This window comes from Parambassis ranga, chromosome 14 (genome assembly GCF_900634625.1).
Source record: "Parambassis ranga chromosome 14, fParRan2.1, whole genome shotgun sequence".
NCBI classification, from domain to species: domain Eukaryota; kingdom Metazoa; phylum Chordata; class Actinopteri; family Ambassidae; genus Parambassis; species Parambassis ranga.
The window spans coordinates 4,622,272-4,647,389 of NC_041034.1; the positions used below are offsets into that span (position 1 = coordinate 4,622,272).

Genomic DNA, 25,118 nt, shown 5'->3' on the forward strand with positions numbered 1-25,118 from the left:
GATTATCCAAAAAGAGTATACACAACATGTCAGCATGTAGGAGACAGAAGCAGTGAGGAAAAGCAGGATAAGAATGGTGGCTGTGCCGACACTGAGAACAGCTGATGGGATGAATACAAACAGTATTTAACATAACCCTCCCGTCTCCTCAAGGTGGAGAGACAGACTCAGCCTTAAGGCAATGCATAGCCCTTGGAAACATTGGCACATGCATGGAGAGTGCAGAAACGTCTGCATATGTATTGTGTGTGCATGTGTGTGTGTGTGTTTGATTAAAATAATGTGCAGAAAGAAGCAAAACAAGTATTGATTTGATGAAATTGTCCTGTAGTTCAGTTGTGATGGGAATTCTAGCTACAAAACTGGCAATGAAGCATACTAATATGTCTGGCAGGAATGTGATCAAATGTCAGTCAATACAAATTCCCCATTACTTACTATGGATAGCTTAACCCAAAATATAGATAGATGCCTTCATTACCCAAAGCTGAATTTAAATGGTGAAGAAAAAGAAAACAGGAAACAAGAGACACAAAGAGAGTGCAAGCGGCAGAAAAAAGACACAGTGAGCTCCCGCAATAATTCAGATATAAGCGATTAAATGAATGGCGGTCTCAATTTGAAAAAAAAAAAAAAAAAAAACACCAGCGTGGATCATCGTAATTGTATAACTGATCGCGTCAGATGTTGGTAAGCGTGGTGGAGGTGATGAGGCGCACAGTGACCGTGCCCGGAAGGTCGTTGTCTTGACGGCTGCCCTTGTCGCGCAGGTGAAGCGTGTGCTGCTCCTGCCGCTCGTTGGGGTCGCTGAACAAGATCACTTGACCCAGGAAGGTGTCCACGATCATGTTCTTGTTGTAGATCTGTTCGCCGCTCGTGGGAGGAAGACAGAGATCCGAAAAGGGACAGTGGGAAAAGAGAGAAGAGAAAAGACAAAAAGGCAATAAGCAAAAAAAGAGGAAATACACCGAAACTTGAGAGAAGGTAGCAGAAGAAGAAGCAGAGAAGAAAAGAAATTCACAACCTTCAGCCCACCAGCAGGTGACCAAACTGACTATTGAAGATCTTTGTCCCCTGCTGATGATAGGGAAGAGTGACAGTGATTACAAGCAATCTGTTTGTTCCGTCTGCCTCATGAGAGATGCTCTCTAGAGAACTGATTTGAGGCTCAGCACAGTGCTGATACTCTTTGGAAACAAAATCAGACCATCAGACCATCATTTGACAACATTAATGTTGCTACCTTTGTGGTCTTTAAGAAGTCACACCTCCCTAGACTGCTGTTATGATCCCTGGTTTCCTGTTTTATTTTTAAATATCAGTTTCCTTCCCTTTTGGTTGTCGTCTTTCTCCTTTCTGCTCTCTCTTGTTTTGAATAAACCTCCCTTTTGTTAGTTTACATCATCACATTTTGTTTTGCATTTGCATCCTAACTTCACACTCTATAACAACTGCTGCTTCGAAGGCTGCAGCCCCTGAATTGAGGCAGAGACACTCTCTCTCTCTCTCTCTCCCTCTCCCCGCCACATTGTGACAAAATAAGAATATAAAAACAGACGCCAATGCTCCCTGCTGTCTCACTGTGTTACAGATAATACAATTTCACAGCTCCGATTACGTAAATGTAACATCATATTACCAATGATAATTCTCCTAACAAGTACACCAGCTTACACATATTGCTTGATATTGAGCCTGTAACTGATTGGTTATGGATGCTCTGGGGATGTTTCTTAGCAGCCACACTCAGATGATGGGAAATAGGACTACAAAGGCAGGTGAGAAACCTGGTTCAAATTAAAAAGAGTAATAAAAGAGTGTTTGCTCTGTATAGTGCTAGATGTTGGGAATAATACAGATATATAATGTATACTGTAACTGTAAACATTACAGTTACTCAGTACAGCAAAGGAGCTTGTGCTAGCGCCTCAAGTTGTGTGCTGTTAAAACACAATGTTCTGTATAAACAGAGACAGTTTTTCAGCTGATAGAAACCATCTGAAATCAGCCACATCCCACAGTGAGATGGCTGCAGAGTGACAGCTCACCTCGACATGGATGCCTTCCTTGGGTTTCTTGCGGTAGAACAGGCCTTTGATGTCAAAGTTTGGGCACCGTGTGTCCTTTTGAACTGGCGAACGAACCCTCTCTCCTTCACAGGTGATGATCACGTAGGGATCTACAGCTGTGGGTGGATGGAGGGGAGTCACATCAACACTGCACTGATAAAGTGTACTTTCTGTACAGACAATCTTATAATATAATCATTATTGCCTTAATGAGATGAGTCATTGAATCAATTTTTAGTCAGTTTAAGTCAGTTCGACTAAAATCACCCAACATAACTTCATATGGTTTATTTAATTAACTGCCTGAAGCTGCAGTATTTTATAAAAATGCAAGATATGAGAACTTTCGCCACCATGTTTGTTCTCTCAGCAAGGACAAAATGATGTATATTCAATCAATTGTGGGTGAAGTTTCTGGCTTTGCTGCCATCCTGTGGACATTGAGGCAGTTAGCATGTGGATGAAGAATTCACAGCCTCGACATAATAACACACACACACACACACAGTTAAGACATTTAGGGATAGCTGCTGCATACCACAAGCTAGAAATAGTGCAAATATCAAATCTAAACAAGTGTTTCAGCAGGTGGTGCTGTGGTACCTTGTGATTTGCTCAGGAGACTTTTCTTTATAGAACTGAGGCAATGCAGCTCTGTAGGATTTTTCAGAAGCTCTGTGAATCACGTGATGATCACCACAGATAACACTGACTGATTGTTGTAACTGACAGACTTACCACAGGTTTTAACTTTCAAATTGCACTCTTTAGTTTTGTACTTTTATTTTATATTGCTATTTTTCTGTAAATAATGTCTATACTGTTTATTTTTAGCATTAGAAGTACATGTTTAGTATGCTGAGTGCCTGTATATTGCTGCTGCAATAGCGATATATCCCAGCTTGGGATGAATAAAGTATTCTCTTATTGTTTTCTATTCTATGCAAATACAAACCACAGAGAGAAGAGACATTGTTCACTGAGTGGCACTCCTACCTCCATTAGAGTCTTGTCCCTGCAGACCCTCAGCATTCAGTACATGGACCTGAGTGACCAGCTGAGGGTAGCCACACATCCCCGTCCAGCATGTCTGAGGAGGCTCGTCCAGTGTCAGCTCTCTGAAAAAGAAAAAGTGCATAAATATCGGCACCCTATCCTGGAGTAGGAGATATATGTCTCTGCTGCTAGTTTGCAGCAGGGTTGCAGGCAGTTTAGTAGTAGAAAATGCCAGCTGGTTTATGCTGCTGTTGGATGTTTTAATGAAAGAAACACTAAATCCAAGCAACATTTGAGAGGTTGTCTCACAATATTTTTAAACAGAATCGCATAATCATGAAGTACAGTTATTTAAGAATTTGAGAAAACACCACACAGGCAAGATTATCACACATTTACTTGCAGTCTGAAGGCACATCAGTGAAGACACGCAGCAGGAAGTCACCCTGCTGCCCAGGGTCAAAGGTTGTGGGAATGATGACATATCGGCCCTCCTTCAGCTCCTTCCGGAGGAAGACACAGCGCGAGTTGATGTAGATGGAGCCCGCTACTTTCTGCTGGGCTGAGTGCATACGATACTTCCGATTTAGCTCCACCTGCAACACATCAAGACATCATCAGATGGCAGATGTGTTCTAACTTGTTTCTTAAATGGTCACATATTTGTGTGTGAGTGTGTGTGTGTGTGTGTTTCTACCCGGTGAATATCAAAGCCTATAGCAAGGTTTTCCCCTTTGCCCTCTTTGGGTGTGGCTCTCTTCTCTTTTTGCTGCAAGCAGATCAGTACCTCATCCTCCACCTTCTTCACGTCAAACACATACTGTCCAAAGAAAAAGACGACACCACATCACACCTCTGTACTGTTAACACACCTCTATTGTTGCACGGTAACATGGACCTACCTGTGGGTTCTGCAGGAAGGTCGCCTTGTGATTGATGCAGCCTCCAGATCGGTTGCGTAGGGGATCCTGGCGGTGAACCCAGGAACCCCTCATCACCTCCTCCTCCCAGGTCTTGTGGATGCTCAGGTAGGAGGTGTTGATGAGGCGGCACAGGATCAGGTCAGTGAAGTACTGACAGAAGTCATCAAACGTCATCCTGCAGAAGGGCAGGAAAAAAGGAGAGACCAGAGAAGGTGGATACCAATGGGAGGGAAAAGCTTGAAAGGAGGAGATCTTGATATAAAAGTAGAAGAAATGAGACCAGGCACAGAGCAATATGTTACAGGGAAATCTGTCATCTGTCAGCCTTATTAAATAGACACATAAATGATGAAAGTAAGAAAGTAAATAAGCGTGTGAAAACTTTTGACACACAACAGTGAAATTTATGTGTTTATGGTTCTTACCAGAACTCGCCATCATCCTGCACCGTGACTCCCAGCTTTTCTCTCTCACTCTTGCTCACTTTGTTCCACTCCTCTGAACTGCAGTGGAAAAAAAAACACCACAAACACACTTTTATTTGAAACAAGCATATATCTAATCTGACAGATTATGTTAGATTATATATTATATATATATATATATATATAATACAATATATAATATATTTAACTACTCCTGAGGAGAAATTAAATTAGTTTTTTTCACACCATATGTTTATTGCAGCAATTCAAAGGTCACATTTCTTCCCTTGATGGGCTTTTAATGTGAAATGTAAAACAAATAATAATAATATATTATAATAATAAATATTTTTTCACTCCAGCTTAGAGGGAATCTGCAAGGATAATTATAAGACTTTTTTTTTTAAACTTTTTTTTTTCAATACTTTTTTTAAACTGTTCTCTGACGAAGGTATTATTTTACCCTTTACCAACATAGTATTGAGCATACATTTCAATATATTCAATCAATAATTTTTTTCAATAACGTTCAAACGTGATCTGGGCCTGGACAAAACAGCATCTAATGAACAGTATGGTGAATTTATCATGTGTGATTCCAACCCTTCTAACTGGCCTAAACTATTTTAGGTGCAGCCATTTGTCTTTGTTACGAGGGTACATGCATTCAGTTATTTATTTTTCTCCCTACTGATGATCAATCAAAACTTATAAACACCAATTTAACCTTTCTGCCTGCTGTGGGACCCTAAAATAGGGAGTGCAAATGCGTCATACATCCTTGCTGTCTTACTGCCCTTTAATCCGGTATATTAAAACAAACAGGTCTAATTAGCTGAATTTGTTTAAATATTAATACCAGAGAATTCATTAGTGATAATTATAATAACGGTAAAATTTAATTCAAACTAACAGTGTGGAGTTCAGACATATAAATTGTGTTTGCCTGTGTCCCAGATGGCCATTACATAATGTTGAATGATTGGTTGGAAAACAAAGTGTATGTAATATTTGTTACAGTGAATCATACCTAAACATCGGGGTCCATTCTGTATTCATTGCTCAAGGGAAACAAAGGCATTTACTGGGTGCATTAACTTTATGTTTATGTCTTTCTGCTTAAGATTCACTGACAAACGTCCACATCTCAACAGTCTGTCAGGCCCCATTTACAGTAACAGGTTTTATCAAACCATGAATAAATTATTCATTGACAGTGAATGAATGATGGCAAAAGAAGAGAGATGACTCACGTCTCTTTAATAACAACGGTCGCTCTTTATCCTCCATTCTTATCAATAATTCAGACTCCATTATTATCATCTAGCTTTCCCGCCTCCCTGTTTGTTTCACAGTCTGCCAGCTAACAATTCAAAGACAGACGCGTCAAGGGAGCAACTATATCTCAGTTTTATCTGTTCCAGTAAGAAGAGTAGGGTAGCATAAATGGAGGAGTAAAACTGGGATGAAACACTCTTGGAGAGGATATCTGAGATGAACTAATGGCGTTCTCTACAAACAAGTAACGCTCCAGCAGGGTTGAATTTAATCATTCTTGTTCACTCTGAGGCCCATTAGCTTGATTGCATTTCCATTTTTCATTGTCTACATGACATTTCCCATTGTGCTGCTTTCTCGTCTACGCTGTGTGCATTATATACAGATCGGTCTTTGTTCAGTCATTTGTTGCTCACTCATTCATCACATCATGTCTCTTAGAAACTCGTGTGTCAAATTGTGAGGGAGCAAAGTGACCAGAGCGACTCGACATTGAAAAAAATCTAATTAGTCAAATTGCTTAATTTTGGTATAGGTCACATTAAGGTCACATTACAGGAAGAACCCATCGTTTGTGTTCCAGTGGTTCTGGAAATGTTCCATGTCTGACTGTGTGACAGTGAAAAAGACAAATGAAGAGAGCTTAATAAGCTTACATGGGGCAGGATGCAGTAGTTCATCTGTGCCTGTAGGTGGCAGCGGTGTGATTACCTGTCGCTCCAAGGGCCGCTCCACTCCTTCTCTCCCCAGGGGTTCCTCATGCGGATCATGTGCAGCTTCTCTGACTTAAAGAAGGCCAGCAGTCCGTGACCTAGCCGCACTTTCCGTACGTCCGTCACAGCATAGGCGTGGCCTTTAACCAAACCACAGTCCAACCGTGCCTCCATGTCTTCAACCGTGGTCGCCTGAAATATGAGGATGTTAAATGGTCAAAACCAAGAGATGGTTCTGTGGGAAAAGGGATTTAGAAAAGCACATGCAGGAACAAATCTCAATAGTTAGCATAATGACTCCTCGGGTACTTTCACATACATTCCAGCACATGCTCAGAGGCAGAAACCAGTAGTCACAAAAGATGTTTTTCCACCCCCAAATTTTAAATCAGAGCAGAAATAGCTGTAATTGTCAAATGGCTCTGATGTACAGGAGGTCACTTTTGTTGGATTAGGCAATTTTTAGGAGAGCAGATTTTGGAATGCTGCCAAGAGCTTTAAAGGTAGGGTAGGAGATTTCATTTTGATGCACTTTTTGTTAAATTGGTGTAACTTCTCTTTACAATCCGATAGCAACCAATTTGTTCGGCAGTTTTTACTTTACTTTAACTGGCTCTCTGGTATTGTAAGTATGGTATTGAACTTGTATAGGGCTGAACCAGGACACAAAAGGGTTTTGAACTGGAGTGAGGGTTCAACTATGAAATTCAAAATGGCACCCTTCTGCACACTTCTCAAATTCCACAAAAAACAAGCTGTGAAATACTTATAAAAAATTATTACAGGGATGCACAGTTTTACTAGGAAGACTTCACAATGCTGACATTAAACAAAAGCAACACTCACAGCCCCACAAAGCTGTCAACACAACTGTAGACAGTCTTTCCAGATTTTTGTCGCCAGGAAAAAAACTACTCTGAACACTACCTTAGGGCGCACTCACAAACTTGACAACTGTGTCAAAAAATATGGTGAATGGCTGCTTTTGCCAATCCACCACTGTAGTTCCTGGGGCACATTCACAGAATACTCTTTGGAGCTTTAGCAGCTAAATAAAGCCTGTAGAAAAATTCTAGCAGTGTCAGACATTTTAGAACAAACTCTCACAATGTGACAGCTGCTGTTTCCAACACCTGCAAAACCAGCCAATCACACATGAAATGATATGAAATTATAAAGAAATATATTTGCTGTTTTTGACAGGAAAAAATACACACCTCGAAAAACAAAATCTAAACAATGTAGATTCAAACCTTAGAGCAGGAAAGATGGATGTGAATTGTAGATTTCAATAGAATCTCCTTGCACAATCTGACATTGCTCAATATAATAGTTCAGCTCTGAACTTACCCTGATGGAGCAGCTGATGAGGCCGTCTCTGTTGTGGACTTTAAGAACTCTTTCAAACAGCTGATTACGAGCCACCTCATCTGTAGCCATCTGACCCTCCAGCAAGTCCACGGGCTCAGAAACGCCACCTGTAAAGTCCACTAGTGCATCAGCTGTGTTTCCTCCATCCAAAGCTTCATAACAGCCATAAACCCTGCAGGGAGGAAGAAGAGGTGAAAGGTCCGGTTATGTTTATTATTCACTTTATATTAATGTGAGAAGACTGGATCTGTATATCTATCGGCATTGATACTAACTTTGCGTAGGCCTTTTCCACCAGGGCGCTCCAGAACTCGTTGCTGTCATTGGAGTGGCAATACACCAGCTGATTGTCCACCGTTGGTAGCCGGTCGTCAATCACCACATCCACCCACTCGCCAAAGCGCCAGAAGCGGAAGTGGAAAATCCCAGCATAGCAGTCTGGCTTTTCTGTATCCCACTCCTGCTCCTTCCAGTCAGGAATGACCTGGAGGTGGAGAAAAGTGGGAGGGGAAAGAGGACCAGAGGGGGTAAGGTAAGCCAAACAAACAGCCGTTGGTCCATAAAGCATAAATAATGACAAGGATGGAGAGGGCAGCTAGCGAGACATGCTGTCCCCTCATGTCTACTGATGCATTTAGGATTAGGAGACGAATTTATAACCTTGGCTCTCTTGGTCATAAATCCAGCTGTAATAGGACATGGGTGAAAGGTAATAACGGTTTGACTGCAGCGTGTGTGTGTGTTTCAGTTGCCTGCATTTGCTGTCCACAGAAACTCTATTAACCAGCCTCCATTTTGTGAACTCCAGTTGTTATTTTGAACAAATATCATATTCACGTACATTCTCAAAACAAACATAGAGAGCAGGAATAACTTATACATGTTAGGCCTATCTATGCAAAAAATACAGAGCAGCAAAGAGCATGCTGTGCAGTTACATTTAGACATTTAAAATACGTGTGCCTGAAAAATTTAAAAATATCTTTTAAAAAATTAAATTGAATTCAACCCAGAGAGCCTCTAGCCTCAGCAGCAGCCACTAATGGTGCCGGCCACTAATGGTGCCTGTATTTTATCCTGTGATTTGCTGCAAAACACTGCTACAGGAATTACATTGTCTTCTCTGTGATGCCACTGTGACTCAGTGTCACAGCAAGAGCACCCAATGTACAGGCTACCCCCTGTAACAGCACCTGTAAAAACTCAATCAGTACAAATATGGCAAGCAATAAAAACTGCAAATGATGCAGTGAATGACACCACATGTGAACTAACTGACAGTGTTCCAGCGGGTGTCCTTGGAGATGTCAAGGTGCGCTAACTGAACAGCAGTTGCTGTCAAACCTCTCTGCAGGAGGTGACACTCTGCTGATGGAGAGAATCTGGCCTCTCCAGAGGACCTGGCCCGGTGAGGCAGCAACAGCTCCTCTAAAAAGAGAGAGGAGGGGGGGGGGGGGGGGGGGGGGGAGGGGAGGATGAGAAGAAGTAAAAAAACAAAGCACTGCACCACAGAAACCTCAGAGTCATTTTGTAATCCTTTGGGAGGCAATCTCTCTTGCACTTCACCTCACTATTGCTTACTCTGCCTCTGCACTGTGGATAGAGAGGGAGGCTCCATCTATCTCAACTTTCATCTGGGCCCTGTGTCACTAAGCAGCAACTGAACTCTGGTAGGTAAGTGACCTGACGACTGACCAGAAACACAAGCAGAAGGCACCTTGGCTTCCTCTGCTGTCTGTCAATATGAGTCCCAAGAGGTATAAAGGGGCTTGCCCCTCATTCCTGCTCTCATCTGATCCACAGATAAGGGGGATTCCTTATTCTTACGGAGCAGTTTTCACATTGCCACTCACACAGGCTTACAGTCAAGGATCTGTAACCAGGCAAAAACAAAAACAAACAAATGTGTGATAAACAGTACTAATTACAGGTCCCCAAGGGCAAACTCTGCACTGTGGTTGCAAATGTCATTAGTTGTTTTTTCTATGCTCATATGTACCTCATGGTAAGCTCCGCCCTCTCCCATCAACCCTACACAGACATACAGTGCTAGCCTGCAGAAAGGAACACAGAGCTTAAGAAAGACACTTATTTTCGACATAGCTGCTTATCTAATCCAGCCCTGCAGTTGGTATCGACCTCTCAGCCTGCTAAGGTGTGCCGTCCAAGCATGTCTACAGAGTTGGAGCTGCCCTTCCGGCTGGACACTCAGCTGACAGAGGTGATGCGCCTGCGGGTTCAGTCTCTACAGCAGCGAGGCCAGAAGAGGCAGGATGGTGAGCGCTTGCTGAGATCCAATGAGGCCGTGTACCGACTGGACTTCTCCAAACAATCCCTTAGATTCTCACAATGGACAGTGCTGCTGAGCCAGCCAGGACGCCTCACCATCACGGCCACATCGCAGCTCTGGACACCTGACCTCACTAACCTGATGACCCGTCAGCTACTGGAGCCTGCCGGGGTTTTCTGGAGGGTACAGGAAGATGCCCCCAATGCACCCATTCATTACTATGAGGCTGATGCACATGAGTTTGGTGAGAGGATCGCAGAGCTGGCAAAGGTAAGGAAGGTGATGTACTTCCTGTTCGCATTTGCGGAAGGCTGCAACCCTGAGACGGTCGACTGCTCCATCACCTTCACAGCAGACAGTTGAGAAGAACTAAGATGGATGCTACAAACACTTCTTTCTTGTATGCTTTTAGTTGTGGATGCTATTAACAATCTGTTACGTTTAATTTAACCCCACATTTTGTGTATGAAATGATCTTGCTTAAGCAAATGTCAGCGGACCTCCTGCAAGGTCTCACACTTGCTACCAAACCTGTTGCATCCCTTCATGTTGGACAAACATATATAGACAGATACATAGATAGACAGATAGACATTATTGATTTCGCAGGGGGAAATTGCTAAAAATCTTTGTTAATTGTTAAAATCGGTTAAATCCTAATAAATCGAACTATTAAAAAAATGTATCTCCATTCTCTCCATGTTTTTCTTTGGGCTTCAGTGTTGAGCAAAAATGTTATCTTCACTCTCAGGGCTGTCTGACAAACACCCAGTCCTGAAGGGCTTTGGTGTTCCCTCATGAGATAATGCATAGAGACAGGGTGTATTTGTGTGAATGGGTGCGAGTATTTCCCAGCGGATGAAAGAACAGGTTTGTACTGCCTCATCTGTCTCTGTCTTGCATGGTGACCCTGACAAACAAGCGAGGGGAGGCATGTGGATTTCATCTCTCAGCCTCCACCTCCTGCAGGCACTCCCTCACTGCTATATGCTGCCACAGGGGATGAAACAGTGACTGTAACTGTGAATGAGAAAACAAGTGTCTGTAGAAGTGTGAGAGGAAAGAAAATAACTCAGATGTCAGGAGGAATTAGTCTTGTTTTGTGTTGGTACAAAGCATGTAACAAACTTGCTACCTGAACTGTCAAACCATTAGAGGCTGAAGCACTGTTTTCTCTGAAAAAACGCTGCTCACTCTCAGGAGTCTCAATTAAATCGCTACATTGCAAATGCATGAATAGATTTTTGACCTGTCACCCTCTCACCAAGAAACTTAGCCAGATTAGCCCATCTTCTTCCTATTATCCAGTGATGATTTTATTAATGCAAAAAATGAAAGAAAAGCGAAAATCAGAAGTTACAACAACTCAATAACAACGAAATGAGGGGCACTTACTTAATAAAAAAGGAACTGCTGCAACTTTTGAAGTAGCAGCACTCTGTTTCACTGGGGAAAATGTCTTCTCCTGTGAGACATGTGAAACATTGCTTGTTTTTCTTCCGTAAAGTTAGTGGCGAGTGGGAGACTGAACAAAGCTCATCTTTGTACAAAGGCCGCTGCTTTAACAAGCAGACCCCTGCCTCAAAAAGGTTCACTTTCATTTTCTAGGATAATTTAATTATGATAAAGATTCAGAGTAAACAGAGAGCAGGATACCTCATTAGAACTCCCATGTAATACATGCTCTCTGGTGTTTTTGTCACAATTCAGCGTCTCACTACAAACAGGGAGAGGCGTCTTGTTTCAAATCCCATTAAACCTCGGTAATCGCTTTGTTTCCTCTGTCAAAATGGATGCCAAAGAACACTTCTCCAATAGATACAGTGAAAAAAAAAATGAACCGAAGCATACCAGAGGCTGACTTCGGCTTATTCAAATATGAAACCAACAATCAAACATCCTATATATATGTAACAAATCTCTTAATTCGATCTTATCTATGTAAATGTGCATACACTCCTCAATTCATTTACTAACCTCCACACACACACACACACATAACATCCAGCCTTGGTGCCTTCAGCTTGTCCTTGGAAACTCCACATTAGTGTCCACCAGTCTTCAGGATTGACTGATGGAGTCTGCTAAGACTTGGGTGGAGCTAAGGCACTGAGAAGAGTGTACTGCTGTTCACTTCTTTTTATAATGGTAATAGAAATTTATATATAGCATATGAAAAAATTAAACAAAGACACCCATGCCTTTTCCTTTTTAATTATAAGTTAATTAGGCTGCTACCCAATATTTTCATGATGTGTTTGGCATGGAAAAGGCAAATTAAACAATGCATACATACTAACCTTTTGCCACAGAGACTCTCTGGAAGCCAGACTGGAGCAGGCTGCGACAAACCAGCAGTTTCCCAGTTGTCCCTGATGTAAATCATGTGCGCTGATGCCATCTACAAACAGGTGAGGGTCTTCACACAGCTCCTACAATCCCCAAAACAGACAAAAGAACAATAAAACAGATAAATGTAGTGTGTCTGTTGCTGAAATATAGGGCATACAGTTAGGAAACAGTACAGTCCACAGTACACAGACAGAGAGGTGCATAAGTGGGTTATTGAGGGCAGTTCATGAATCAGAAAGAGACCATCTGTCCTTATGCACCCATGTATCACATTCATGATCTTCTACCTAAGAGTGGGAGGGCTGTGTGCATTTGTGAAATCACATTTCCTGTAGCTGCTGTGTCGAGGTCCATTTTCTGCCACAAAGTGTACAAGCAGAGCCCTATTACTGCTAACAACATGTTCAATGAGCTGCTCCCAATGTGTATGGGACTCTTACTCCTACCCACATGCATGCAAAACTGACACATACACACACAATCAGATTTCCTGTGGTTACTGTGATAATGTGTGGGATGATTACTACAGGCTGTGTGCCACAGTAGCCACTTACAGAGACGTGCTGTTCGTTCTTTTTTGTATATACACAACAGCTACATTTCCAAAAAAAGCTATTTGTAATAAAAATGACCATATAAACATATTTTGACACTGCTTCAAGTAATACATATAAATGTGTGCAGCACAGTGTGCATATCAAGTATAAAGCAGAGTAAAAAGAAGAACGTATCACAAATTACATTCAAATTATCACTTAAATTCTCTATATATTCTGAGGTTAGTGCCACATCATGATGTATTGATTTACAATAAGAGTTCACCAAACAAACTGCATCATATTCATCATCCCTGTGACAACCCAATATCTGATTATTAATATAAGGTGGAACAACTTAATTTTTTACTACATCCTGCAGGGCTCTGCTTGCAGTAGCCCGGGTGTGAACAGTCCGTCTGTGTCTGTTCTCAGCTTTATGGGACTGGCGGGTCGATGGGCACCTCAGCCATTACTCAACACACAGTGGAAAGCGCAGCACCACTTTACAGCTCTTTATCTTTACACACTCGCAGCACTCAACTAGGGTTAGAAAAGTAAAAGAGGGGGAGAGTTGGACGCCTGTGAGCATTTGCTCATGCAACATACACATAATGGAACCCAGGGCGCACACAATGAAAGCTGGAACATCAGTCGGCTTGATGACCACTGCCTGCTACTTCTCAAATGCAAGGTTTTTGCTTTTGTATGCTGTATATTACTGAAAAATAAATATGTCTGCTTTTATTGCTGGTTGCAAAGGGAAAAAAAGGGTTTATCTATGTATTAGCGCTGAAAAATGTGAGCTGCTGTAGGCTCAAGCCCACCTTTTAATCCTCATTATCACAAGTTATGTGTATGTACACAAAGGCAGATCACAGCATATACACACAATGGCACATACTCACACAGGACACAACCAAGGTCAGTCATTTGCTGACTCTGCAAAGCTGAATGCTGCAAAAGCAAACTTTTAATCAGAAGCAGAGGCCACTGCAGTGCTCCCCGGAGGCCTGCAGTCTCCACCAGCTGCCTCCTCTCACCTTACACAGACCAGCACTGTAGTGCTTCCTGTCTGAAGGTGTCTGTGGAAGGAAAGCAATGTTTGGATGTTGTTCCGTGGAACTATGTCTGAGTTAAGATATCTAATCACGTTTCCTCTCCCTGTCCACGACGGCATTGATTGGTGGAGTCTGAGCAGTGGCGAGGGCCCCCCGTGGTGGCCTGCCATCCAGGGATTGGCTCAGGTAGAAGAGTAATAGAGTATTGATTAGTGCCTGGCACTGCAGACTCTGAAGTAATGTGAATATTGTGGCTGAGCACAGCCTAATCATTTACTCTGCAACTGAGAACCTTTCAACCAGTTCTATAGCTCTTCAGCTCATGAGGGGAACCAGTACCCCCCCACACACACACAAAAACACAAGGCACAGACTCAGGAGTATTTACAGCCAAGTTGTATAATCATTCTTTTCCTTTCCAGCCTGGTTTTCTTGCTGTCTTCAAGGGTACGTCAGTTTATTGTGTCGCTGCTGTACTCATGTGTAGATGACGTATAAAAAAACTAGTAGATAACAGCTTCATTCCTTTGTAACTGCATTTAGTGACTAGTAAAGTTTAATCAAAAACAACAGGTAAATTAGCAATTAATGAATAAGCTGTACGTGAAAAGAGGTTTAACGAAGTGACTGTAGCTTCTCTCCAGAATACATAATACCACAAAGGTACTATGAGACAAAAGGTATAAAACAAAACTAGTATACTGTCATATTGTCCTACCCTTACATAATTAAGACATCAATAACAGTAAATTAGAAGAGGAGAAGGGCACAAGGATAAAAGCAGTCACAGTCAGAGACATTGAGACAGACCGAGAGGAGGCACATTTTATTAGAGCCTCCTCTCTGCCACTGGGACTTCATAACAGCCATAAATATTGCCCAGGCGCATCTAAGCAAGGATGACACCAAGCACAACAAGCTCTGAGGGGGTTTAAGGCTGTGAACCTTCACCCTGATACAATACAACCTCACGCACAACGTATAAAACTGTTATAAGCTATTTGCCTCTTTCAAGCACATTGTGTTTAACAGAAGCTTCAGCTGTCGTCTAATTTATGAACAATCCAGCAGACATCCTGCTGAGAAGGGTTGATTCTCATCCTGTCGACCCTCAAACGAGGCCCAAGCTCATGCAAAGTTTATACATTTAAATTTATTGATCCTTTTTCAATGGACATCCAAGTTTACAGCATCCCCACATTTCAGGTTAAAGCTTGTGAGAACACAGGCATTGTTTTTACTCGTAGACGCAGAGGATACAAATGTTGTACAAGTCAAAAATGTGAGTGCCCTGGAGAGCTGGAAATCCATCCATAGTGATGATTCGCAGGTTTAATAATCCCTGTCTTTTTTTTACCCATCTACTTTCTGCACCACGTCTGACTGCTGCTGACTGCTGGTTTTTAAAATCTGTATGGGAAACCAAATGTATGTCTACAGCTTGATATATATTAAAATCTATGTCTAAAATTAACACAGCTGTACCCACTCTATGTAAAGATATAGTAACGTAACATTTATAGGTGTGTCCATCAACTTTCAACAAGCCAACAATGTTATTTCACACCTTATAATTTTAACACCAATGGAGTTAGAAGCACATACATGTTGGACCTTGACTGTGCAAAGATGCACTGTACAGTGAGTGCGATACAGTACTTTAAATGAGCTTTTGTCAGGAACTTTATTACATTTTGATTGCTGTGAACATTTCATTCTATCAAAGCCACTCTGCCTCTAAGTAGTTTGATGCTTAACTTCATTATCATGCACTCTCAGCCTGAATGAAACACTGCATTCAAAATGAGCTTTCAGTAAGTGGTGGGGAAGATGAGAGAACAAATTCAGCATGTGTTTATGGTGGCCACAGACTTTGCATTATTAAGTGAATTAGTGTTTTGTTTCGTTTGGGTGTTTCCGGTCAGATATAACTCAGGCCTTCTCTCATTATAAAGAGCACTATTGAAATTCAAAAGGGAATCTTATATTTGGAGATATTTGGTTATAAAAGCATAGTGATATTATAACTAGTCCAAAATTCTTGGACCCAATCTGATCCAAAATGTTGTATCTCAACAGACCTGATTTATAACACAATGTCGCAGTGACGCAAATAAGTGCTAACACATAGAATAAAAACTAATAATGTGATGTCAGTTAAGCTGATTGATTAACATGCAGCCACAGTGGGAAACAACAGCAATATAATAATACTCTACAAACAAATGTAACAAATGAAGTAATTAATTTATAACCCTAAGACAAATTTAGAGAAAAAACCGAACTGACACATGACTTGTTGCAGTTAAAAAACATGTTAAATAATTAGATTGAGCAGAATCTGGACCAAAACAACTCTGACCTTATACCCAGATATTTGCATCAGCATTAACATAGTGGGGTGGCCCGCCCCCAATGGCACCCCACCCCCCAAGAAGGTCAAGTCAATTTCCTTTCATTTTATTTTCTATATAGCACCAGATCAAAAGAGAAGTCACTTAAGGTTATCTTTCCTACTAAATAGCCTGTTATTTATCTTATTTGCACAGCGACATGTTATTTCTGTCTCTACATGGTAGCATGTGTGTGTGCTGTAAGAATGTTTTACACAACCGAATCCAGGAACCACCTCCTGGTAATATATAATTTGAGGTCTTGCTGTTATTCATTAACAATAGCCATAATGTAAAATTAAAGGGCATGTGAGGAACAAATATCTAAAAATAGCTGACGTAAAAATGTGCTTGTTTAGGATCCCTAACCTCCCAGCATACACTGCTGTCAGTGATGTCACAAATCTTATCTTGGTGAAAGATTAATAAAAGAATACTCCTTCAGCTTTTTCCTTTTCCTGACTTCTTCCAGTTTTCAGTCTCCATGACTGACATGAGCACAGACCAAACATGTAATCTGTGTGACCCAGTTTCCATGGCAATGCACGCTGGCTGTCGCTGCAGAGGCACACAGGCAGAAGGAGGTTACACCATCCAGAACCGCAGCGTGCTGTGTGAGGGGGGGATAACGGTGGCAGGGGACTCAGCTCACTAAATCCTGAGGCCCTGCTTCTGATGTCATCTTTCACAGAAACATACATACAGTGCCGGCTTATACAAAAAAAGACTAAAGAGTTCAGTGGAGCAATGACAGATTACTACTGATCTTAGTGGTAAATTATAAATGGCGAGTCACGGTTTAGGTCAACAAACTCCTATCGCGCAGGGAACTTACTTGAACTGACAGCTCCAAAATGTGAATCTTTTACAGCTGCAGATACAGTGCTCAGATTAATCAGAATAAAATCCGATCAGGCGGAGTTTAATTTACAAAGAAATATATTCCAGGTTTCAGACTGCAGTCAGTCTTAGAATTCCCAAAGTACATAAAAACCAGTGAAAGCTCCTGCACAAGTCATGCATCTAAAACTGCCAAAAACTTCTGCACTTTAGCATATTAACAGCAGCTATCTATCCAACACCTATCCATGGGCAAACACTTGGATAACAATTACTGAAACTGTAGCCCTGCATTGTATTTGTTTGAAAAAGAATTACTAAGGTATGGTAAACACACAAATCATACTAAATACTAAAGAAGAATTTCTGCCCTGAGTACTTTGCAGGTTAGTGTGCTGGTTGTTGCCATCTTGGCGGTGCCTGACTCCTCCTTACTCCTGATTAATTGAAAAACTAGAAGAGGTGGCTGATAGCTACAACTACAACAGCACCCAGGCAGCACATCCAGGTAGTATTTACATGCGTTTAGGCTTCTTGTCAAGTCACACAACTTAAGCGCTAAATGCAGCAGCATCAATAACACTTGAATATATTACAAACATAATAAACATTATGCTAATTTACAGACTTCTGTGCATGCTGCTCCAGCCACGCAGATCAAAGAGTGATTGAGCTAATCAGCAATCAGATAAACAGCTTTTTAGAGGTTCCAAGACAAAGAATCCCTAAATTTCCTTAGATCATTTTCTGGATCTTCTCCTCTGTGTTTTTCACTTCACAGGTTTATAATGTCAGATACCAACTGGGCAGGTACTTTATTTACCTCCAATATGATGAGCTTACATACCTGTTTGCACTCATCGTTTTGAAGCTTGTAGTGCCTGATAATAGTCAGAAACATCTATATGCTATCACTAGCATCAAACCCAAACAGCGCAAACAAACTTACCCGAGGCCTCTTCCAGACGACACGTCCAATTCTGTTGCCCTGGTAAAAGAGCGAGTCGTCGGTGGCGGGGAAGCGAGGGTCTTCAAAGAGCAGGCCACTCTGCAGGCACTGCCTCTTCAGGGTGGAGTACTGCTGTCCCTCAAAGGCCTTCACTGAAGTGAACATCCTGCAGCCCTGAAAGATACAACCAAGAGAAGAAGGAGGAACACCAGTCAGACCAAAGCTGAACACTGCATCCTCTAAACAGATTAACATCACATCATCACACAGCTTCTAACTTTAGGTCTCTTCCTGTTTCACTCACACATGACCAGCAGACTGACAGCAGGATCCAGCAGCCTGTAATACCTTAACAGCCGAAGCTCTCAGTGGAAACAGAAAGTCGATGTGTGCTGCTGCCTTGAGCACAGCCTGGATTCACTGGGTCAAAATGATTAATCTGTCAATTCACTGATATCATCCGAGGCCTAATTATCATCGCTATGCATTGAAGGAGCCATGTACATATTGATCAGCTCAGGGCATGCAGAGGGACTTGGTGAGTCTTGATAGAGTCAAATAAAGACTTACAACAATAACAACAACAAAAACCTTAGGACGATGGGACTGAAGAATTCTGTTTATGCATTCCAAGTTATACCCTTGCTTATACTAACACACTGTGGACGATGTTCAACTGAAGTTTAAAGTATTATCATTAGTTTGAGGGGTGGACACTAACGCATATAGAGCACAAAATGTCAAGCCTCCATTGCTTCAATAGTGATACTGACCTTTGTCAATCTCAAAGACATGGCAGAGGTCAAGACAAGGCAAGTCCACATTATGCAGATCAATTCTGGCCTACTGCTCCCAAGGTTAATGTGAAAGCCGGCTTTATTTTGAAGTGAAAACGTGTCATCATCGACAAAAAGACAACAAGGATCATCCATTGTCCATTGTTCGTTCAGATACTAAAAACAACACAGGACCTGTTGTAGTTTCTTTTATCCCAAAGAAATGTTTTGGTGGCTAATCTTAGCAGTGAAAGCTCATTCTGTAGGTACAGTATTGCTGTTTTGAAACTAACACATCCTGAATGATAAAAAGAGATGGAATACTCCAGCTATACAAGGCACTTGAGTCTCTGTAAGGACTCTGATTTTAACTGGTGCTGTGCTACAACATGGAACCAGGGGAGAGATGTTCAGATGATCTGGGAGGGCTTGTTCCTCAAACGTTTTTAAACTCCCTAAAGAAATGTTCCTGTTATGTTGTTTGTGTCAGCCTTGGTTAGAGCAAAATGTGTTTAGAGAGTAGTGCAGTCATCCATTACATCTGTTATCCACATACTATCCATATATCCTTTCGGGATGAGGAAAGCTGCACGCTGATGCAGGACAAACAGGATGTCGTATTAAAGGTGGTGCTGCACCATGACCAGACATATAAACAGAATATAAATGATGTTTGCGCAGTGTTCACATCATTAAAAAAACTGATTCAGTACTAAACTCTTGCTACACTCATGATTTTTGCTTTTTTGTTATTGTAATGTTAACATTACGCACAACTGTAGCTAATGTACAATAGCTGCCAGCCACAGACATCTCACACAGTGAAAAGTCTGAGTTTGGGTTCAACCTTTCAAAAACAAAAGCATATTCTTAACTAGCAATAATATAAGATGAAAAGGTAAAACAACCTAATTCTCTTCAATCCCCAATGCCACATCACTACCACGCAGCACTATTAAATAAAGCAAGTTTTAATTGGGCTGAGCTGACCTGTTCACCTTCTAGCTGTGCTCAATGACATCTAATATCTGGGGGGAAATGAAGTGAACACAAAATGAAGAGGCGCCACATCAAAAGGACATCAGGAGCAATGTGAAATCTGACTACAGTACCTTTCAGATATAATTAACCTGAGGGCTTTGAAGACTAACTTTTTCTGACATTCAGGGAAATCCAATTCTTCTAGCAGATTTGTGATATGTTGAATCTAAAGAGGCTGAGAAACTTTGTAGTAGCAGATTGTAGTAGCAAAGTAGCCAATCAACTCCATGATTAAATATGTGTAATAAATGAAGACTTCACAAAGAACTGTGAATGTTGACCTTGTGGTGAAGGTCTACATGTGTCTACATTTAACTATAGCCTTTAATCTGCTCCTGTTTTGACCTTAATTAAATAAAAAATATCCAGTAAGTTCAATTCAGAGGAATTAACAAGCTAGCTGCCTCTTGACTGAGCAAGTGATAAAATAAATTCCTGGGGGAATGAGGAGGTCGCAGTTGGAAGCTAAATCTGACAGATGGCCTGGTGTCTTAGCTCGTGACTGCAATGGGGAAAACCATGCTGTCATCTGGCCTCTGTGGACTGCCAACAGCATTACCTGCAGAGAACGAATCCTAAGAAGCAACTGCGCTGTACACCTTTACCACATGGTAAGCTCAATAACAGTCAGTTACTTCATCAGAAAATTTCCCAATGAATTATAAACTAATAAGGCACAAGCATCCACATAGTTCAGTATTGACAAATAGGAGGTCTATTTTAGGCTCTAACATTCTCCTTTAAAAAAACAGCCACCTGTACTCTAAACCAAATGAAACTAGCTTTACCTTGTTCAATACTTTATAATTTATTAAGTATATACAAGATAGTCTTGACTCCTGTTTTGTCAAGACTGTCGCTCCTCTGCTCTTCTATTTCCCCTCTGTTAAACCAACTTCAAATACTGCAGAGGTTCACAAAAAAACCTATTATGTCTTGTTTCTGCCAATTGTTACAGTGAACATCTGTAAGTATGTTGCCAAATCTTTGGGTTTATCATTGGTTGACCCAAATATTTACAGCCAAGCCCGGCAACCTCACGGAATCACACAGCCACACAGTGTGAGTGCTTTGATTATATATGCAGTAAAGGTACAGTGTACAGTGAGCATAGAAATTTAAGGCTTCAGATGTACCAAAGAGTCTTTCGTCAGCAGATGTGCACACACAGAGAGCTCCCCGGTGTTTCCTCTAGCATTGCCATGCGGCTTTATTACAGAGACAAAAAAAGGCTGCTGTTCAGCAGACAGATGTTTAGGAAGTCATGATCTATGATGATTTAGGGTCTCAGCTCTTCTTCAAGTAGGGAAATAAAACAGATGGGAGATTTTTAGGAAGATTTAACACAAGAAAAATAGGACCACAACAAGATGTTGCAAGAAAGATTCAATCAGTCATAAGTGGCAAAAACAGATCTTTCTTCTCTCTGGGCAAAGAAAACATTATTCCCATTATTCAATATAAGTTCTATGTCAAAAGAAGGGCTACACTATATTATTACTGCAAAGTAATCGTGGCCAATGAGTGAAGGAAATGAAACTGGCTAAAGGCTAAACAAGCTAAAATGTCTCAAGTATTCTGTTGCTAAGGGAAAATGTGCAGAGGAGGAAGAACACTGTTGCTGAAAACAAACAAAATATGATGCAGTAAAGTCCCCACAAACAATGAAATCATGATTCACTGGTAAGCGCCGAAATGCTGGAGGGAAAAGCCAATCAATGATCAATACTTTCAGGAATGCAAAGTGACTTATACAAAACAAATGCCCCCTTCAAACACTATGAGCATTATAAATTATATACACACAGCACTGAATGCAGTGTTTCTGGCTGTGTGTATTAATCATCAGCTACACTGTGACTCCAAAGTGTTGATCTAGAATGACAAATAATTCATAATGCTTTCTTCCTTCTTATTTCTGACTGTGAGCTAAAACCTGTCTACTCCTGTACTCTTGTTTGTTTACTCACCAATATTAGATGCCTGTCATCTCGTAAGGATAGACACTTTGGTGGGGAAGCTGCAGCAGTGTTAATAAACCAGTCACAGTCACAGACATGTCTATGATCTTTGCTACAACTGAACAACACACAGCACAAATGGCAGAATATGAGCATCAGTCCAGACTGCAAATTGCCCTGGCTTCATTCTGCTATGCCTGCCAGTGAGAAGAAGTAGCTGCTGGTCAGCAGATGTCAACATTCATCTCTTTCAGCTGGTGTTGCCGGGTAGTGGAAGATGTATTAAGAGTATTGATGAAGGTACAAAGGCATAATTATGAAATTTGTGATTACTGACCTAAAAACAGGTGCTTACAATAACAATGATGCAATTAATTTACCTTAATTAACAAATGAAGTGATTGACCAGAAAAGAAAAAAATGTCCAAATGAACATACTAGAGGACAAGTTTAATTCACTACACAAAAAACAAAGGAAGCATTTAAAGTTTTAACTAGTTTTAACTAGTATAATTTGCTAGTTAAGTTTTTTTTAATATTTGTTTTGATGCTGAAAATATAAAATCATAATAATAATAATAATATAAATTAACATGGAGCTGCCTCCGTTTACATACAGCATCTTAGACACTACCATAAATATTTATATTGATTCCCATACAGCACTCTCCAGAACCACGGAAAGCTCCTAAGCTACAAGACTAAGCAGGACTCCACATTCCTGCCAGTACAGCCAAAGCCGTGATTACCATGACTGTTTCATTCTGGGGTGTAAGGTGGCCATGTTGTTGCTAATAACTCAAGGCTACTCTCTGGAATTACACAATACATTACAATATTTATATACAGTGCACAGTGTAAGCAGGGTCTTACGCAGTGTTTTTGTTATATTTAGATCAATAACGATTCACTTGGACTAAGAAACGGAAAGGGATACACAAATGTCTATCCAGTGGTCTGATCTGTATGTGCAGATAAACGGTGTAGGTGGGCTACAGAATAATAAAATCAAGTAATAATTGCATACATATTGCCTTGTCCAATACTTGCAGTGATTTGTTGACAAGAAACACACAGTCTTTCCTGCTAGAAAACATGATTACAACTGTTACACCCAGTTGATGCACGCAGCAGGAAGAGGGCGACCATGGTAATATTCTGGTCAGAGATCAGGGAAGAGTGTGTTCGGGTGTTTGTGGTAGGGGAGTGACTGATTGAGTCTGCTACTGCTGACAGACTGATTACCCTCAGAGAAGTGAACAGGGAGCAGTAATGCACCAGTATACCACAACGAGAGAGAGAGAGAATGAGGAAGGAAGGGAGGGAGGGGTGCGCCAGACCATCCTTCATCCACCCCTCTCTCTCCTGCATCAGGGAGGAGGGCTATCCCAGCTTCCCATCCTCCAAGCATCGTGATCTGCTCTCTGCAGTATCTTACCCTGATGCCAGCTACTGTAGGCTTGGCCACTAAAAGAGTCCACTTTTACTTCACAATGCCTGCTACCATATCATTGTCCATATATATCACAGACTTTACCTAAAACTATTTACCAAAATGTCAACACCAAGTTATAAACAATCATTTTGTGATAGCATAAAACATTTCTCCATTGTTGGACATGTGTTTAAACCTGATAGATATTTTTGTTGTGACACAACTTAGAGCTATTATTTTCTCTATAACTAATAACCAAACTAAAACTGATGGTTCCAATTTAATGTGGACACATTTTGTCATATAATGCATCATAAGGTTGGATGTCTGTGCATATTTATAAATAAACCAATAGTAAAACAGCATTTTCAAAAGTTTTCTGACAAGACATTGTGATTTTATCTTTTTTTCAGAGACCTACTGAGAGTCTCCAGTTCTGAATAAAGTAGTCTTAACCGATGCTTTTACAAGAGCACATACTATTAATATGCATTCGCTCCCATCTTGGTACTCTGCAGAATAAATATACTTCTGAATTCATTAATTTATTAGTCCTAAAAAAAAACAGGCTTCACAGCATCCAGCAAAAATTCAATATTTGATTTTAATTTGCAGCAGAACTTAAAATTTAGCTTAGGAAGCCCTTATTGATAAGTAATATTACCTTTTGGTCAGCAGGAGCTTTCGCTTTAATGCTCCGATGATGTTATTTTCAGATATGGATCCCCCATAAATTCATAGCAACTGTGCCTTTCTCTTTGTTGTGCATTGTATTTATGTGTATTTATAACAACATTACAGTGAAACCCCCTACATTTCCAAACCTAATTGACGCCCATGTATTGCAGGAACATTAAAACTAACCTAGAAGCACACAGATAACAACAGGAAAGCAGGAACAGCCACTCTAGTATCTACGATGAGTGATATATGCCGCTATTTTTGCGCAAAGTACAACCCACTGCTTATTCTACACCGGTGCAGTACGGTGGTTTGACAAAGCTTTCCTTTCACCCCAACCCTCACCTCACGTTCTTGGCTCAGCAACCTTGGGCACTGAAGCCATATAAATCAGTCGGCTACTGTAAGTAAGTAATAGGATCTCGGATCTCCTGAGATTTAACAAGCCGTTTTGTGCGACTCGCTGGACCGCCGCCTCTCCATCTCCAGCAGCCCTTCAAACAGCACCTGCCTTCCCGGGGAAAGCAGCATGAACCGGTTTAAAATGCTTGGTTACCTGAACCGAGGCCTCTCCCGTGACAACGTGGGTCTCTCTCGGGTCCTCCTCCGAGGGGGGGTCCAGCCGGTCCGGCTCTCACTCTCCGGGGGCTGCTGGGAATCCTCTCCACGCTCTCTCTCTCTCTCTCTCTCCCTCTCTCCCTGGTCCGCTGGCGGAGCTCCTCTCTCCTCTCCTCCTCACCCAGGCAGCGACAAGCGGCGGCGCGAAAACAGGAAGATCTGCGAACCAATTTCAAAATAAAAAAAACATTCATTTCACTTTACTATAAACACAACGGCAAGGATCAGAAGACGCGCTGTCCATTATAAGTTATGAACTCACAAACAAATAGCTATGCTAAGCGATTACGTTTAGCCATACCTTTAACTGTAATGCCTGGTTCCCATCACATGCTTATTCCAGGTCATTACTGTAGTTTTCCGTGTTACACATTTGCAGGTATTTGCTTAACTTTTGGTCGTTTTCAGCA

The 25,118-nt window shown here is 41.2% G+C and overlaps 2 protein-coding genes across 2 annotated transcripts; one reads left to right on the forward strand and one right to left on the reverse strand.

The window, feature by feature from the left end:
• Nucleotides 1-212: 212 nt before the first annotated feature.
• Nucleotides 213-10,428, forward strand: ompb (olfactory marker protein b). Its single transcript, XM_028421599.1, has 2 exons — nt 213-229; nt 9,945-10,428. Exons 1-2 carry the CDS (start codon nt 213-215, stop codon nt 10,426-10,428), a joined length of 501 nt encoding a protein of 166 aa, XP_028277400.1.
• Nucleotides 681-24,772, reverse strand: capn5b (calpain 5b). Its single transcript, XM_028421549.1, has 13 exons — nt 24,647-24,772; nt 18,197-18,370; nt 12,366-12,497; nt 8,051-8,259; nt 7,755-7,947; nt 6,403-6,596; nt 4,414-4,491; nt 3,968-4,163; nt 3,763-3,885; nt 3,465-3,661; nt 3,060-3,187; nt 2,049-2,179; nt 681-863 (listed from the first exon to the last, which is right to left on the reverse strand). The coding sequence occupies exons 2-13, from the start codon at nt 18,359-18,361 to the stop codon at nt 681-683; spliced, it is 1,929 nt and encodes a 642-aa protein (XP_028277350.1). The 5' UTR covers nt 18,362-18,370; nt 24,647-24,772.
• Nucleotides 24,773-25,118: the final 346 nt, after the last annotated feature.

Excerpts from the sequence above, each read along its gene's own strand:
- capn5b (XM_028421549.1), bottom strand. The coding sequence starts at position 18,361 with ATGTTCACTTCAGTGAAGGCCTTTGAGGGACAGCAGTACTCCACCCTG. Across the intron at positions 4,492-6,402 it reads AGCGGCCCTTGGAGCGACAG|TTCAGAGGAGTGGAACAAAG; the intron begins GTAATCACACCG and ends TTTCCACTGCAG. Across the intron at positions 2,180-3,059 it reads AGACTCTAATGGAGGTAGGA|ATCCCTACGTGATCATCACC; the intron begins GTGCCACTCAGT and ends CCACAGCTGTAG.